This window comes from Strix aluco, chromosome 6 (assembly GCF_031877795.1).
Source record: "Strix aluco isolate bStrAlu1 chromosome 6, bStrAlu1.hap1, whole genome shotgun sequence".
In the NCBI taxonomy this organism is placed as follows: domain Eukaryota; kingdom Metazoa; phylum Chordata; class Aves; order Strigiformes; family Strigidae; genus Strix; species Strix aluco.
Genome location: NC_133936.1, coordinates 18,618,398 through 18,633,313, shown reverse-complemented (window position 1 = coordinate 18,633,313; position 14,916 = coordinate 18,618,398). Strand labels below are relative to the sequence as shown.

At 52.3% G+C, this 14,916-nt stretch overlaps 1 protein-coding gene across 2 annotated transcripts; it reads right to left on the bottom strand.

The window, feature by feature from the left end:
- Nucleotides 1-369: 369 nt before the first annotated feature.
- Nucleotides 370-14,895, bottom strand: RETREG2 (reticulophagy regulator family member 2). 2 transcript variants are annotated; one of them, XR_012623777.1, is made up of 10 exons: nt 14,563-14,895; nt 12,055-12,161; nt 7,263-7,293; nt 6,384-6,519; nt 4,973-5,057; nt 4,060-4,197; nt 3,627-3,721; nt 2,552-2,687; nt 1,028-1,818; nt 370-924 (listed from the first exon to the last, which is right to left on the bottom strand). XR_012623777.1 is itself a non-coding variant. In XM_074828897.1 (9 exons), the coding sequence occupies exons 1-9, from the start codon at nt 14,775-14,777 to the stop codon at nt 1,088-1,090; spliced, it is 1,674 nt and encodes a 557-aa protein (XP_074684998.1). In that variant the 5' UTR covers nt 14,778-14,894; the 3' UTR covers nt 370-1,087. The 2 variants fall into 2 exon arrangements, 1 of the variants encoding a protein (XP_074684998.1); XM_074828897.1 differs by having other exon boundaries at nt 370-1,818; nt 14,563-14,894.
- Between the last annotated feature and the right edge of the window lie 21 nt (nt 14,896-14,916).

Sequence of the window (14,916 nt, the reverse complement as noted above, 5' to 3'; positions counted from 1 at the left end):
ACCCCGCCCGCCGCTCCGGGCCCGGCCCGCCCGGTTCCCGCCGGCAGCCCGGGGGGAGGTGCTGCCCAACGGCCGGCTCCGGAGGGGGGAAGGCTCAGGGGAAGGGGGAGCCCCGGAGGGGGCGGGCGGAGGCGCCATGCCGGCCCTGCCCCGCCAGCACGGGGTGACACTGCCCCGAGGGGGCAGCTTAAACTCGGGGAGCTTCCCCCCGTCCTTCCCCAGCCCCGAAACGCGGATCCTCTGCGGTGTGACACAGCTCCCGGCTCTCCTGAAGCCACCTCAGAGCCCTCCGGCGCCGTGCCGCGATGGCCGACCGAGGGGGGCAGGGGCGCGGGCGGCGGGAGAGGCCACGGCACGAAGAAACGGGAGTACTGAACAGGGCCAGGAGCAAACTTCATTGATTGCAAAAAACTCCACAGCCACCCAGTAGCAGAAATCAAATCAGACAGGGAAAAACCAGGCATCGCCCGACACCCCGCGCCAGCAGTGACACGGCAGATGGTTAACGGTTGGCAGAAGGGGCCTCTTCGCCGCACGGCGCCCGCCTGCTTTTGTCCCCTCCCCTCCACAGACCCCCTTCCCTCTGCTAGCCCCCGAGAGCCACGTCTGACTGTGCACCCCATCCCTCCCCACAAACGAAACCAATGAAAGTTAAAATTATTTACACTTTTAGCCATTTAAAAACCCAATAAAATAAGATTGCGTATGTCCTACTGGGGATGTGGGTATTAGCAGCAGCTACAGCTAGCTTGGTACTCTGCGTGCAAAACGAAAGACGAACAGAAGACAGACCAAAATACTGCACCATTACTAGGAAGCGTTTGCTGGGGTTGGTGTTTCGATTGTGGTGTAAGGCTTCTAGGAGCCGGCTCCTCCCCGGCCGCAGGCAGGGGTGTCTCCCGCTCAGCCAGCGAAGGCCAGGCTCTAGAAGGATGGAAAGGATTCGTTATTCCAGACACAGCACATTAACACTGACGCATTTCCATCCCAGTCAACACAAACATCTAAAATCCCACTGCACGTTCACCGTGTGAGTTCTTCCTTCTTTCCAGTGACGATGGAGGAAAAGGGGGTGCAGGAAGAAGACCTAAGACATAGATGCTGCTGTCATCACTGCCTCCTCCTCATCTCCTTGCTTTGGCAGCTCAGCGAGCGTGGGAGAGGGGGGAGCCGGAGCAGCAGGAGACTCTTGTGCCTCCTGCTCCTCTCCAAGCCCCAGCTCTACATCCATTTGCTCCAGCTCCCCCTGATCCAGTAGCTCAAAGTCATCTGCTTCCTCCTCATCCTCTGGTGAAGCTGCTGTCTCTGTCTCCACCACTTCGCTCTCTGACAGCTGTGCTTGAAAGCTCAGCTTCTCTTCGGGCTCGGCGGGGAGGAACTCGGAGAGGGAAGGCCCCTCGCTGGCCTCCGAGGACCGCAGCAGGGCAGAGAGGGTGTTCTGCACTGCCGTGGTAATGGCAGTGGTGACGATCTCCTCGCTCAGCGTGTCAATGCAGATGCCCAGGCCCGGGGCAGGGACAGTCTTTGGCTCTGCGCTGCCTCCTGCCGCTTGCCCGCTCCCATTGAAGTGCGTATTTACAAAATGGAGAGGAGACGCTAGGCGAAGGATGGAGAGGTCAGAGTCCGCGGCCTCCTTCTCTGCCGAGTCCAGCTCACGGGCAGCATGGGCAAGCTCAGGACCCAGAGGCACACCAAACGCATCTTCATCGCTCTGTGGTCCCAGGTCTCTGGAATGATATTCTTCCACGGAGGGAAACTCTGCCAGGTCCTTGGAAAACGACTCCTCTGGCTCGCTGTGCAGGCTCTGCTGATCCAGGTCTGAAAGGCACCAGCATTAAGGCGCAGGTCCCCTCACCTCGAGCCAGGGCCTGGACACCTCCCACCCACCGCCCCCAGCTGACACACCAGAGCTCACTTTTGGGCAACCTCCCAGCTCTGGGAGCGCAGCAGGACAGGATCTGCCATTATTCCCTTCTCCCAGTGGCACAGCCCACGTGGAATGTCCCTTTTCTCATCCTGTTCTATGTGCTCTGTGCTCAGGACTTCCTTCTCCAGCTCATGCTCTCTGCATCTAGAGCCCTCCAGTAAAACCCACGGGGTCAGGGAAACTGTGCTTACAGCACGTCACCTGCCCGTTCCTCCCCAGACACTCAAGTGACCACATCCGAGTGGTCACCTTCCCATTCCTCTCCACTAACCAGTCTTTCTCTGAGCTGATGAGTCTGACAGGGTGGGGTGTCCGACGCGTTTCACCCAGCATCATATATCTGGGCGTGTGACTATACCATGCAATTATTTCTGCGGGACTTTGTGGATGGCCTTGCTCCCTTGCTGGAGTGCCAAGAGAGCACTGCCTTGTGGGGCTGTAATCCGACACAGATTACTCAGGGCCAGCTCATGAAGCCAAGGCATGCTGTGCTGCTATTACTGCTTCCTCCTTTCAGTGCTCTTTCCCCTGCAACTAGCTAGGTTCTCTCCTGGTGTTTGGAGGGACAGCTGTTCTGGGAAAAAACACTCAGGGTCAGGAAGGCAGCAGTGTCCCATCACGTACCTTCAGAAACATCCGTCAGCTGTGGGGTGGTAGCCCTTGAGACAGAAAAGCCCCCGCTCTCCAGGATGGAAGCTTCCTCATCAGAGAGCTCAGAATCTGTGATTGACAGAGCCAGGGCAGTCTTCTTCACATCCACCTGCATGGGATGAAGGCAGAGGGACAAACTCCTGGGTGTCTGACTACCAGTGCTGCGTACAGGCACCTCTGCACAAACCAGAGCTTCCAGGCACAAGTCCTTGCAGGAGAGACTCTGCACAGGGACAGCAGGAAAGCAGGAGGGGGCTGGGCAAGGTGCTGACTGCACTGCCAGGGAAGGACAGTCTCAGCTCAATGGCTTTCCTGCAATAGTGCACTGCCTGAAGCTTTCCCTGCCCTATGAAGAACCCAAAAGAGCCAGCACAAGATGGGATCAGCCTGTAGGAGTCTCAGAAGGCTTTGATCCTTCTTCCTCTCCTGGGATCACCAAGGAGCAAAACACCCCTTCCCTTTTGCTTTCACGCTGGGCCCAGTGAAGCCTCCTACAAGGAGCAGCGGTTCAAGTATCTGCATTCCTTTGGGAGCCGAAGCTTCCCATCTCACAGCCCACCTGCATGCCCAGAGCTCCTTGTGAAGGAAGATACTTGGTCTGTTTCTGTGGTGCACATACAGAAAGGTCCCACCCGGTCTGACCGAGAGCAGGGAACTGTGCAAGAGACACCAGTGCTGCTCATCTCCCTTTTCCAGTGGTGAGGAGCCTCTGCACATTACACCACGAGAGTTGATTTCCTTGGGAGACACTCGCATTCTCCGAGCATGAGGTGTAACCACCAAAGCAATGCTGCAGGTCAGCAGGAGGCTGGAGCACAGCTCGCCCTGTCCTGCTCCTGCATCATCAGCCCTGTGGCACTGAATTCTCAATACCCAGGCTGGAGACAACAGCATTCATCAAACAAATACCCTTCTCCCCTTGGAATTCTGCAAAGAAGTGACTTGTTGCTCTGCTGTTTGTTATCAATGCAGCTGTACTCAGAACACCCCCTGACACTCAAGCCGCTACAGACCAGACAGGAGGGACTGGTTTCTGCTCAGCTCTTACCACTGGGGAGAAGCCCGACAGCTCTGCCTCACTCTCGCTCTCTGTCTCTGCTGTTGGCTCATCACCTGCTGCAGGTTCACTCTTTCCTTGTCGCTCTATGAAGAAGAGAAGAAAGGCTTTATATGAGGCTGAAGGAATTTTATGCCTTTATACATCACTTTCCCACTACTTCTACTACCCCGTGAAACTTCACAGGTTTCCCAGAAGCCCAAGGTTCCTGGCAACAACTAATCTGTTGCTCTCATCTGCTGTTCCCAGGATCCCCTGCCCAGTTGCTCTCCCCATAACCCTCAAGTTTCAGCCTGTTTTCCCCTGCTCCGCTGCAGCCTTTCACCACACGGTGCTGGCACACGTGCGCTCCCACTGTCCCTTTGCTAGGGCTCCACCCTGGGAGTACGGCACAGCAGAAGTTAGAGAGAAGGTGGGTCCTTACTCTTCTTCTCATGCTTGTGGTGCAGGGTCTCTGCCTTCATACTGTAGTCCAGTTTCATCAGGACAGGCTCCAAACGCGTGTACATCCTCTGGATCAGCTCATGGTAGACCACCAGAGGCCAGAGCAGAATGCTGAGCACTGCAGACACAGGACGCGGGGAGTGTGAGAGACAGACCGAGCCCAACCCGGCCCTTCACGGGGCACCAGCAAGAAAGTCTGCATCAAGGGAAGCGCAGTTGAATGGCATTTGTTTTCCCATCTGATTCTGCCTAAAATCCTCATCCATGGCTATTCTTACTCATTTCAAAGCTGCTTGATTAACCAGGTTTTCCTAACAGATCTCTGTTAGGATGCAGATTTATGTTAAGATGAAGCGTAAGCCCTCCTCTTCAGCCACTGCATCCCAGCCCCAGCATGCAACAGAGGCTCTGAAATGAGGTTATTAAAACGAAAAATCACTGAAACTTTTATAAGGGTAACAACATAGAGCTCATATGTAGATGCACTAGCAGCAAACCACCTAAACAGTCTTCAGAGTTAGCAGGGACTCACGATGCAGCGAAAAAGGTCTTATTTACTAGACATGCAACTTCTTTAACAACTCTCTCGATATGGGTTTGCCCACTCTAGGAACTGAGAGCTTTCTTCTTCCCCTGAGTCTCACCAGCACAGCCCCAGCCCTGGGTAGCAGAGGAAAGCAATGTTTTAGCGATGGCTCCCTCTCCTGACCTCGCAGTTGTACTGCATGCACGCACTTGCGGCAACTGACTTCGCGGAGCACGTTGCCTGTATTGATTAATCACCTAACACAGATCCCCTCAAGAAAACCACAAATATGCTTCTACCAGCGTATCAACAGCACAGTTAGGTCATGTTTCAGCTTAAGTCAGACAAGAAAGCTGCTTATACTCACAAATGATGTAGGAGATCATTATGCCTGGAACATAGTGTCCAACTACAGCCAGAATCAGGCAGCCTGAACAGACACTCATGCAGAACTGAAGGAAGAGAGAGGAACAAACAGAAGTGACAAGAGGCAGAGATACATCTATGCAACCAGTGCAGGAAACCCAGTTAGAGCAAAATGAGGGATGCTCCTAACAAAGTCAGTACACCAGCTTTGCCCTGAGTACATTCAGATGCTGACAATCACAGCTTGGTTCGGTTAAGCTGTAAGCATTAGAGGTTCAAGCGCAGGAAGACCAAGGTAACCCAATACTCCAATAAAATGAATCAAAACTTTATTGGATAGTTCTTTATGAAGTAAATTATGATCCTTGCAGCTAGGATGGGATATTGCAAGTTGCCATTTTAATACATCTCTCCTGCAGAGCTCAGCACTTTAAAAGAAGCCCGCACCGTCCCGATGGAGACAGGAAGCTCTTACAGAGTGCCCAGATGCTGTGCCACTGCTACGCCATAAACCAGCTGGCAGAAGCATTAGCAGAACCCACGCTCCCACCAGACCAGGACCTTCCTCCTCTGCAAAAAGTGGAAGCCCTGATGGCTTGTCCTACATTCTCCTGGGGAGGAGGAGAAGTGAGAACAGACACCCTGCAAGCCAGGGCATGGGTTCAGATATCAACTAAATCCAGCGATGAAGAGTTCCATTCATAATGGAAAGGGTCTACAAGAGCTAGGGCCCTCTGAGGGCTTTGCTCCCAATGAATTCATGCTTTATGGGCATCTTGGTCCTGGTCTCCTACTCCCTGTAGTTGGGATAGTGTTTTTAACAGAAGACTAATCAGCAGTGATAGAAACCCACTCCTTTTAGCGCACTGGATCCCAGCAAGCCTGATACACTCCCAGTGGCTGGTCTGTCCTATATTTTGTGATGCAAAGGCAGCTCCTGTCTACAAACCCTTTCCAAACAACACACGTCACAGCCATCAGAACATGGTTAATGACAAGTTTCCATGCACTCAGAAACACCGCTGCATTTGGACTTGGCTACCTACTATCCTGGCTAGCAAAATAGGTAGGACCAGCTTAAGAATGGAGCCTGTGAAAGGGGCAGAGACTGTAGGGTTCCCCTTTTTTCTCCCCACTCCCAATCTAAGAGCTTCCTTTGCATGCTAAGAAATAAAACTAAGTATAGCTAGCCATTCACAGAAGGGGTTAAGTTCAGCTCAAGTTTACAAATACTGGAAGCCAACGGCTCATTATTTAAGCTTCCCAAGGCATAGAGTCTGAAAGAAATGAACAGCAAATGTTAAACAGGGACAGCAAATGTAAAAATATTGATTTTACATTCTTCCATCTCCTAGGCCACTAGTAATGGAAAGAAAAGCCCCTGCACAGAAGAGTAGGTATCTCCAGCTTACCTTGGCAGGATTTTGCCTCTTGTACTGTAGCAGTTCCTGCAGGTACAGCCTGAAGGTGACCCAGCTCTCTGCCAGACAGTGGCACAGCTCAGGGACACTGAGCAGGTGAGGTTGTGCCCCTGAAGTCACCCCCTCACTAGAGACAGACAAGAGCAAGAAGACAATCTTTGAACATGGTCTGTTTTGTTGTGGGGGGAACAGCTGCACTGGGAAGCAGAGATCCCTACCAAAGGCTTGACAATACTGACCGCCTCTTCAACTGAACTATGGAAGATGCTTGATTTGGAGATACTTTTTTACTTTAATCAGGAAGAGCGCCAAGAGACACCTGAGCCAAACAGCAGCAGCAGACACCATGCCACAGCATCCCCATGCCACAGGCCCAAGATGCAAAGCGGTTTGCTCAAAGCCACGCAGACAGAAGCACTGGAGGTGGAACTAGTTATGTGGCCTCCTCTGGCACCAAGTCCGAGGTAACCAGAGTGTGGTACTCAGACCTATAACCGTGGGCAAGCGCAGGATGCAAGCCACGCCACCACAGACAGAACGCACGGCCTGCAAAAGTCAGTCTCGGGATTTCCTTATCTCTGGAGGATTCTTAAAATAGTCCAAGAAAGAAATCCGACAGTTCCTAACAACAGAAGCACTCAAGCTTTATTGCTACTGAAAGAACACTAGCTTTCCCCAGAGTCTCAAACTGTGGCTCCTGAGCTGATAAGCAGTTCCCAGTGCAGGAGAAACTGCTACCAGTGCTTCACAGCAGGAGCCATGCAGTCTATTGACAACAGCAAAAAGGGCAGGTGAGATCACCACACTAAATTAAGGCTTCCCCACTCTCGCCTCTCACACATCACAAGGAACACATATCAGTGAGCTTACCTCTCCCCTCCTGGCTCCTCTGATGGCTGTGCTGTAGAGAGAACACAGCACATTAGTCAGCCAAGTGAAAAATACAACCCGACATTTTTACCACTTGAACAGAGCAGAGCTGGAAATGCATCATCCTTAGCTTGGGATGCACCCTGGGGACCTTCTCCGTGCTCTCATGCAAGCAGGAATCACTGGCTTGGAGTTTGAGCTGTGCAGGCTTCAGTGAAGCATGCCTGGAGACTTGGAGCAGCCCGAGTACTGGTCTCAGAGTGCCCCAGAACACCTTGCAACCTGTATTGACAAACACGTGGCGTGACACTCCTATCCAAGGTGCACCCTGCTGCTAGCATGTGGGCTCTCTGCCGCAGGGATCGTACAGCTTGCCCCAGCGTCCTGTGCGTCTGGGCAGTGCCATCCCCAGGGCAGCCACCAAGCCCTTGTCATTCACCGAGGACTGCCAGCACAGTCCCTGAGCTGGACAAAGTTTCAGCTCCCACCTCGGAGCTCAACATGGCACTAGCAGGTTTGAGCTGCATTTCCCACTGACCAGCCCAGACCACAGTCCCTGGCAGGATGCTGTGTACAAATGCCAGAGACATCCCTGCCATCTCTATCCTTTCCCACAGAATTAAGTAACAAATAGCAGTCTTGTGTATAATTATCTAATTTTAGGGCTCTCATGTCCCCTGACAGCCCTTTGTGCCAGGCACAGATATAACTACACTCCTAAGGTCTGGCAGTCTGGATAAGAGCAAGGGAAAGCTTCTCCCATTTTTGTCTCTGCACCCAACCCAGTGATGATCAAACAGGGACTTACTCCAAGCAGTACTGACGGGAGGAGCAGTGTTTCAATGGCAGAGGTCACATATAATTATGCTCTGCCTTCAGATACATAGAGGAAAAAAACCCAAATATTTCTATGACAACTGGAACTCATGAGCTTGGCTGCCCTTGGGTGTCCTGGCTAGCTGACTAGTGTCTGGGGATGTACAGGGCGCAACCAAAGCTCCTGCAGCAACAGTCTTTGTAAGTCTCCTGTGTTCAACATGCCCTGATCATGCTGTAAAGGCCCTCTGAGGTCTACCCTCCTCGACCTGTCAGCCTGATGTCCTAAAGCTGGTAGGGACAGATCTTTGATGCTGTCTGGCCACCACCAAACTTGGTTCAGGCCATTCAAGACGTTCTAAAAATCAGTGGGACCCTATACCCCACACTGCACGTCACCACGTAAACGGGACTAAAATAAAGGTAGGGAGTTTATGTTCAAAGTTTACTTGTTGGAAACGGGCTTAAAAATGCAACATGAGCAAAAAGGGGTTTGAATCCTCCCTGAAGTCATCAGCCAGATGCAAAGCCCAAGAGTGGCAGCAACTCCCCCAGGGAAACACACAGGAGAGGTGAACATCCATCACTGCCAACGCCTAGTGAGACTTCAGACTCCAGCTGAAGCCACAGAAGAGAGCAACAGCTTGTAGCAGCCCTGCCACCGTTCTCTCAAGACTCAGGACATTGGGCCAAGTATGTCAGACTCCTCCTCCCGCTGCAGGCACTGCACCAGCCAGCTCGCACAGTGCAGTGGAGCGGGAGGCCATTCGCCCAGGGGAGGAGGTGATTCTTTGAGAGCGTGACCCAGATTTCCAGTAATCGGGCCTGACAAGGTGTCAACTGCTCTCAGACTGGGCTGCCCATCCGCTCCTCTGCCCACAAGTGTGCGGCACGGCAGCTGGGGCAGCTGGCAAGCACTGCTCACAAAGGGAGCTCGGGGTGCAAAGTGAATATTATGGATGCAACTCCACCCCCCCGGGGCAGTTGCTTCTCTCGTGCAACCGCCGTTGCTGTATTTTGTTGTTGTGCTCAGGAATCTAAAGCTGCTTAATCACAGCACGCAGAAATCCAGCTATATCTCAAAGCCTCATCTATTACCTGCACTAAATCACTAAATAAATTACATTTGGCACTGGCCCATCTGTGATGGCTGGATATACTGATTGTAACAGCTACCAAACAAGGTGCTGGGATGCTCGCCATACGCTGCTGGACAGATGTGCCAGCAACACAGTAAGTGGGACGGCATAGGAACCCCACTCCCTCTCCGACTGGCTGCAGTAATCCAAGCCATCCAAAATATGCCAGCAGAGGGAGTGAAACAATTCTCCTCAGTTGCTTCTGAAGGCTTCAGAGAGACTTTGGGGAGCTGCAGAACATTTCAGCAGGCTGCAGAGCGTTCACGTGATTTCAACTATCTGGCAAAACCCAAGCTGTCTTTAAAATCAAGAGTATCTTGCTTCCTGTAGTAGAGTAGTCTGCCTGCTGTCCATCCCAAAGCACTGCAGTCTTACAACAGCTGGAGGGACAGCCCAAACACAAAAAACCCAGAGCGTTTCTGACAAGACACGTTCACTTAAGTAAGGCTTAACTCTAGCCTGTGCTGCAATACTGTCTAGCGCTGGTACATCTAAGCCAGCAAGCAGGACACCCACAGCTGGCCTCAGATCATCAATAAGCGGCTGAAATCTTTCTGTCGGCATTTCACACTGGATTGTGGATTAATACAAACCACTTGACATACACCAGACTCTGCTGGGAGAACAGTCAGCTGCGCAAGAGTTTAGGTTACATATTGGTACTGTCAAATTATTGCTGATGGATTCCTCGGCTCTTACAGGTTTTCAACGCTTCCCCAAGAGGCATTCTTCATCTGTGTGTAAACTTTAGCTAGAAAGCAGGGGCCCTTTTTAAGGAGTACTAGCACTCAATCGCAATGCAGGCTTTGCTAAAGCTCTTCTACACTGACCAAAACACAGCTGCCAAACAACAATGCTACAGAAAACATCCCTACTTGACACCCATTTCAGGAGAAAGCAAAGGTGCTTCCTAAGTCCTTAAACAATATTTAAGTGGAACCCCACATAAAGGTGGTTTCCTATGGAGAGAATACCCTGCGTGGGAGCTGAAAATATGCAGTCCCTTCTGACAGGACCTAAAAAAGTTGTGCATCTCACTGCTGTTAATGTGCTCCTGATCACAGTGTGTGAGTAACTGCAAAATACACGCTGTGGTTTTAGCATTCCTTCAAAAGTGATGTTATAAGCAGTCACCCGAGACATACAGAGCTGCCACAAGCTGAGGTTTGTGTATATACGTGCTGACTCTTGAAGGTGTGGTACTGACCTACTTCCAAAATCTCCAGGAAAGGCTTACAGGAAGCACTGAGGAGGAAAGCCACAAAGCTACAGCCCCGCTTCAGCGGGAAGCGAGAGCCACACAAGAACCCCTAAGTATTCAGCAGTGCCAGTTCAACAGGAGGCCCCTCAGGAACGCAGAGCACCGCTCCTTCCTTGCGGAGGCTGAGGAAACATGCTCCAGTGGACCATGTCAAAATCAGGGCTGTGACCTAACCAGGCGCATCAGAAAGGTGCCCCTGTTCTTTGCTGTCAGCAGCAGAAAGGCAGCAAGGAGTGAAATATGGGGAAGAACACCACTGAGGAGCGGCTCAGTAGGATGTGCACTGACTTCTTGCAGAGCTGATGACATAGGATGAGCCTAACCCCTGGTGTGTTGTCTTCTTTGCTTTTTTTTTTTACTCCTCACTGCTCTGCATCACATAAATTTTCAGCATGGATTTCCTATTTCTTCTGTGATAACACAACTTTTACAGGCCTGGTACTTGCTGGAGCGATTCTACCCCCACCTGCCTCAATGACACCATTCTGTATTGGACACCAGGCTTTTGCATTTCTGGACGTGTTTCAAGTGAGATGTTTTGGGTTGGCTTTAAACTATTCCCTTAAAAATCCAATGTGAATAAGCAGGAAATTAAATTGGCCAGTCCAGTTTGGCTGCCTAGTTACCTGAACCACACAAAGCAAACAGTTTCAAGACTACAGCTGAAACATATCTAATCTTATCAGGACTTCTGTGAAAGCACCCTTTAAGTCAGTACCCTTTTAGGTCAAATAAAGGGCACCTTACAAACACACATATAGAGGGGCTTTCATTCAGAAACCCTCCCTAGAGTAGGGGGGCAGGGATGGAGGGCCCCAAGCTGCCTTTGAACAGCAGTAGATGCAGTAGGCAGGTTTGGGTCCAGCCGTTTAATAAATTCCAGTGAAGGAGGCACTCAAAGGAGACAGCAGCCAATCCACGCCTATCATCGCTATGAGGCTATTCCTCTTGTTGCTTTTGTGTCTAATGTTGGCAGAGACCCTTCAATAAATGGGAAAGATAAGCCAAGTGATCAGACTCACTGATTAGCTGGAGACCAGATGCTGTTCAGTACAAGTACAATACACTGACTGTCCCTGCTGTCAGACCTCATCATCCACTCTGCTACCTGCCGCAAGAAGTGGCTCTCATCTGCTCTGCCTCTTTCAGGGCATAAGCCCATGCTGCACTTAACTAAAACCAATACACTTCAACCCCACATTTCCTTCTCCCAGCTCAGCTGGCCATATATGCTCAGACCTGTAACGATCTTTTTGCCATGACATTTGCAGGAAAGGACACAGCAGAAACACTGCATCATCCCTGAGAAGCTAGCTGAGCCCCCTTAGTCACTCTCAAAATGAGCTACTCCTGCAACTTCTCAGCACTGGGAACAATTCTCCTTATGCCCAGAGGATGCATCCTCATATTCTGACACAAAGAGGCAAGAGGCAGCACCAGTACCAATGCCTGCAGTTACAGTAGGAGCAGGGCTTACATGACCTATGAGAGCCAGGAAGGGACCGGCTGTGGCCACAGCCCAGCAGCTGGTAACACCAGAACTGTGTCACTAGCTACAGTGCTACTCATCACATACCTGAGAAATCAAACAGGAACCTGGGCTTCCATCTCTCCAGCAAGAGGATGCCAAGAAGGGACATGCTGAGGAGAAAGAGGGGTCTCAGGGAGGTGGAGGAAAACAACCTAGAAATCAAACAAGAAATTGTTAGGCAGGAAAAAGGCAGCAAGTTACTGCTCTTGATGAGCAAACAGATATGGCTCAGTGTACGGCAGAGCAGAAACATCTGACTGCTAGTGGCCACTGCAGCAAGCATTGTACTCTGCAGACGCCCACCCTCACCACAGCACGTTCTCAAATGGCGCCTTTGCCTACCACCAGACAGCTGACTACCTGCCATCTCCCAGCGCTCTCCTCCCCTGCTCCTGAGCTCCTCCTTTGGTTGTAAAACAAGGCTAATGCTCCCTTGTACGAGTACAAGTCCCTCCAAATCCTCAAGATGGAGGCTCTAGATAACATAAATACAGATTGCTGTAGCAGAAGACTGGTAAAGAATCAGCCTATTTGCTGAAAACTTATGCCCTATCTGTCATCACAAGGTCCAGCATTACCCGCAGGTAGCACCACAACACATCCTGCACCTGCTTCTAGATGCCCATTCTTTTATCACAAACCTCTGCCCGTTTCATCAGAGCCTAGCACTGAAATGGTTTAGCTGCTCACTTGACTTTATCGTGAAACCTTTCATGTCCCTCATCGACACACTGGCTTGAGCCAAATGCCAGCTCACACAATACTACTCACACACAGTCGCGCAATCCCACCATCACAGGGTTTATCTCCCCACTCCATACAGACTCAACAGCTAAGGTCCCAGGGTGTCTCTTGTGCCAGCAGTGCCTGTCTGCACCCCTCCTTTCCTCCAAGCAAGAGCATCAGCACTTCCCTCCAGCCCAGAGGAGCTATTTCAAAGTTACGGCAGAAACAAATGCCAGGGAAATGCATTCACCCTCATCCCTCTAATGAACAATCCTTTCCAGGAAGGAAGAGCCGCTCTGCTATTTTACCTTGCTCCTCTTCAGCGAGTATTCGCCAATAACTAATCTCAAATGCACCAAACAATGATCGGAGTCAGAGAGCATCTCGCTGTGCAGCGCAGGGAAGGGCTGTGCTTCCCACCAAGCCACAGTCAGAGGTAGAGGACTTGGAAGTGAGATCTGTCTCACTGGGCAGCACAGAACAAAAGCCACACACTTTCCATGGGTTTACAGGACCTACAACCATATAAAATCATATAAAACCTATGATGACCTAAACAATGTTTTTATCCCTTCTCATGGGACAACAATTCTGTAGCCTAATATGTCAGCTCTGGAAGAATTTCCTCCTATTCCACCTCATTTATGGATTGCAGTTGAAGGATGCTGGCTGAATCCTCCATGGGACCGTAAGTAATTCCTCCTCCTCCATGATATTTAAATCTCTCTGCTGTCCCATATTCTGGGCACCCTTTGTTCTTCTCAACCTTTTTATGCACGCTCCCTTAGCCATCATTGTCTACCACCCCTGCCATCTCACGGCATGCCTCTCCCCTTCCCATTAACTTCAAAGCTCTGCTTTCAGACCTCTCCAGCTGGTAGAGGAGTCCAAAACTATTTAAGTAGCCGGTTACCGTGTACGCTTCTGATATGGATGAGGGAGCAGAATATAAACGGCCTCTCCATGGTGACTTCAAAGGCTGTTTAGTCACATACTTTCCCCTTCTCTGACTTCAGTCTGTCCCTTCCTATTTCATGTGCAACCAAAATTTAACTCTTTCCTCAGCCAGTTTTGACCTTTTCTGCTGGGAAAGCCACTGGCTGAGAGTGTTTTTGCCAGTAAAACTGACTCACTGTTTATACAAACAAACAGGATGTTTTTCATTCCCATCCACAGCTGGGCTCTGCCACTCATGCTCCCAGCTCCTCGTGCTGCTGCCCTGTCCGAGAGGCAGAGAACAGAAGGCAGGGCACGGGGGATATGCTTGCACCCAAACCGAGAGGCCTCGGCCTTCGTGAAAAATCAGCACCCTCCAGAAAAAGATCAAGGGGCAGAAGGTCTTAAATAAAACACCCCACGGCAGTCTGCCGCTGCAGGAGGCCACGGGGCTTACCAACCGCGATTACGGGGTGAAGTGAACCGATAAAGCACATGTGCAAAAATTAACCAGAAACGTGCCTGGGCGAGCCTCCCGTTGAGCCCAGCTGCATTTTATTATCGCGGGGCAAATCCTGCCCGAGCTCTTGGCACTTTCTGCCCCCGAGGAGGGGCCTGTTTATGCTTGTCGGAGCAAAACAGCACGGCTACTCTTGGCTCAGCGCATCCCACGGCGCTGCGGGGTGCAGCCGCCCTCAGCTTTGCTGCAGAAATACGGACCGTCAGCACCCCAGAGGGGATCGCCAGCGACCCCAAAGCCTCACAAGCGGCCAAATGCCACCGCCAAGGGCAGGACGAGCAGCACCCCCAGAGCCGCCCGCCCGGCCTGCGCCGTCGCAGGCCCCGCTGCCGGCCCGGGCCCCCCCGCGGCCTACCCCCGCCCCAGCTCACCAGAGGGCCCCGCCGAGCGCGGCGGCGGTGACCAGACTGTGCAGCGGCCTCTCCCACACCAGCAGCCGCTGCGCCGCCGCCAGCGCCGCCTCCCAGCCCCGCAGCCGCTGCCGCAGCGCCGCCGCCAGCCGCGCCGCCGCCGCCGCTGCCGCCTCCTCCTCTTCCTCCTCGGCCGCCGCCGCCGCGGCTGCCTCCTCGGCCCGGCCGCTCGCCATGGCTGTGGGGTGGAAGGGAGGGGCCGCTGTCACCGCCGGCAGGGGAAGGGGAGGGGGGCGGGGGCGCCGAGCGCTGCACCGGCCCGGGCGGGCGGGACCGCCTGAGGGGGACCGGCGGCCGCTGGCGCCGCGCGCATGC

What these genes read in the sequence shown, in the direction of transcription:
- RETREG2 (XM_074828897.1), bottom strand. Translation starts at nt 14,777, where the DNA reads ATGGCGAGCGGCCGGGCCGAGGAGGCAGCCGCGGCGGCGGCGGCCGAG. An exon ending in GCGCTCGGCGGGGCCCTCTG is followed by an intron (nt 12,162 to 14,562) that starts GTGAGCTGGGGC and finishes TTTGATTTCTAG; the next exon opens with GTTGTTTTCCTCCACCTCCC. An exon ending in GTTCCTGTTTGATTTCTCAG is followed by an intron (nt 7,294 to 12,054) that starts GTATGTGATGAG and finishes TTCTCTCTACAG; the next exon opens with CACAGCCATCAGAGGAGCCA.